Source organism: Austrofundulus limnaeus, unplaced genomic scaffold (genome assembly GCF_001266775.1).
Source record: "Austrofundulus limnaeus strain Quisiro unplaced genomic scaffold, Austrofundulus_limnaeus-1.0 Scaffold318, whole genome shotgun sequence".
NCBI lineage: Eukaryota > Metazoa > Chordata > Actinopteri > Cyprinodontiformes > Rivulidae > Austrofundulus > Austrofundulus limnaeus.
The window spans coordinates 155896-157109 of NW_013952720.1; the positions used below are offsets into that span (position 1 = coordinate 155896).

Sequence of the window (1214 nt, forward strand, 5' to 3'; positions counted from 1 at the left end):
GTTGATAAGAACTGTGTGTGTGTGTGTGTGTGTGTGTGTGTGTGTGTGTGTGTGTGTGTGTGTGTGTCTGCAGGTGTGAACAGCAGCATCAAGTTTTACTGTGAAGCCAAGAACACCAGAGGGATCTCCGTGTCCAGAACAGGGACGGTCCACATTAAAGGTGAGTCCGTCTGCTGGACCTGGACTTTGACTGCTTCCTGCAGCAAGAGGAGCTGAAAGAGGAAGAACCTGGATCGGGTCTGCTGATGTTCTTTCCCTTTAGTTCTGCCAGACGCTCCCGCTGGTCTGCAAATCGTCAGGATGACTGACAGCAGCGCCACGTTGTCCTGGACCTCAGGGTTCACGGGTCATTCCAGAATCTCCTCCTGTATCATTCAGGTACCACCTGAACCATAAACACTGGATGAGACATTCTGCAGCAGCCACCTCTCACTTCCTCCTCCTCCTCCTCAGGTGAGGAGGTGGTCGCTCCGCAGGGAGGCCYCCCACCAGCAGGAGGTCCGGGTGACTCCTCCCAGCCACGTCCTGTCAGGTCTGAGGAGCCACTCCAACTACAGCGTGAGGGTTTCCTGCCTGAACGAGGTGGGCCCGTCCCAGTTCTCCTCCTGGATGCACTTCATCACACCTGAATCAGGTGAGGTGGATCAGGGCGGTTCTGATGAGGAGCAGGTCCGGTCCAGGTGGGTCGGGCTGGGTCAGGTGTTTGTTTGTGGAGCACTGGTCGTTTCACAGAGCAGTGTTTCATCAGTAAACAGAAGAGCTGCTGGTCCCCTGCTTCCAGCTGAACTGTGTGTGTGTGTGTGTGTGTGTGTGTGTGTGTGTGTGTGTGTGTGTGTGTGTGTGTGTGTGTGTGTGCGCCCCAGTCCAGCTGGACTTGATCCAGCAGATTCCTGGCCCCTCTGTACAATGAGCTTTTGTTTGTGGCCTCAATCCATGTGAAAAGATGGTCAGCAGTGCTCGCGGCGCCACCTGCTGGCCCGCTCGGGTCAAACCGGTCGGTTCTGACCATAGACTTGAATAAGAACACTAGACTGAGCCAGACACAGCCTCCATAGAAACTAAAAGATAAACAGCAGCTGAACTGGATCTGTTTCACAGATTATCTGTCATGTTTTTACAATAAATTAATAATTATGTTAATTTCATTCAACAATCATGTAAAACAGCCGACTTATACCAGAAAAAATAAGTAATGATCTAAACCAGACCTGAAG

At 51.9% G+C, this 1214-nt stretch overlaps 1 protein-coding gene across 1 annotated transcript in view; it reads left to right on the forward strand.

The window, feature by feature from the left end:
- Positions 1–1214, forward strand: part of tyro3 (TYRO3 protein tyrosine kinase) — a gene marked incomplete in the record, with an annotated part of 19301 nt that overhangs the window by 9109 nt on the left and 8978 nt on the right. The window contains 3 exon segments of the mRNA XM_014022121.1: positions 74–160; positions 263–378; positions 454–634. Coding sequence (XP_013877575.1) covers positions 74–160; positions 263–378; positions 454–634 — 384 coding nt within the window.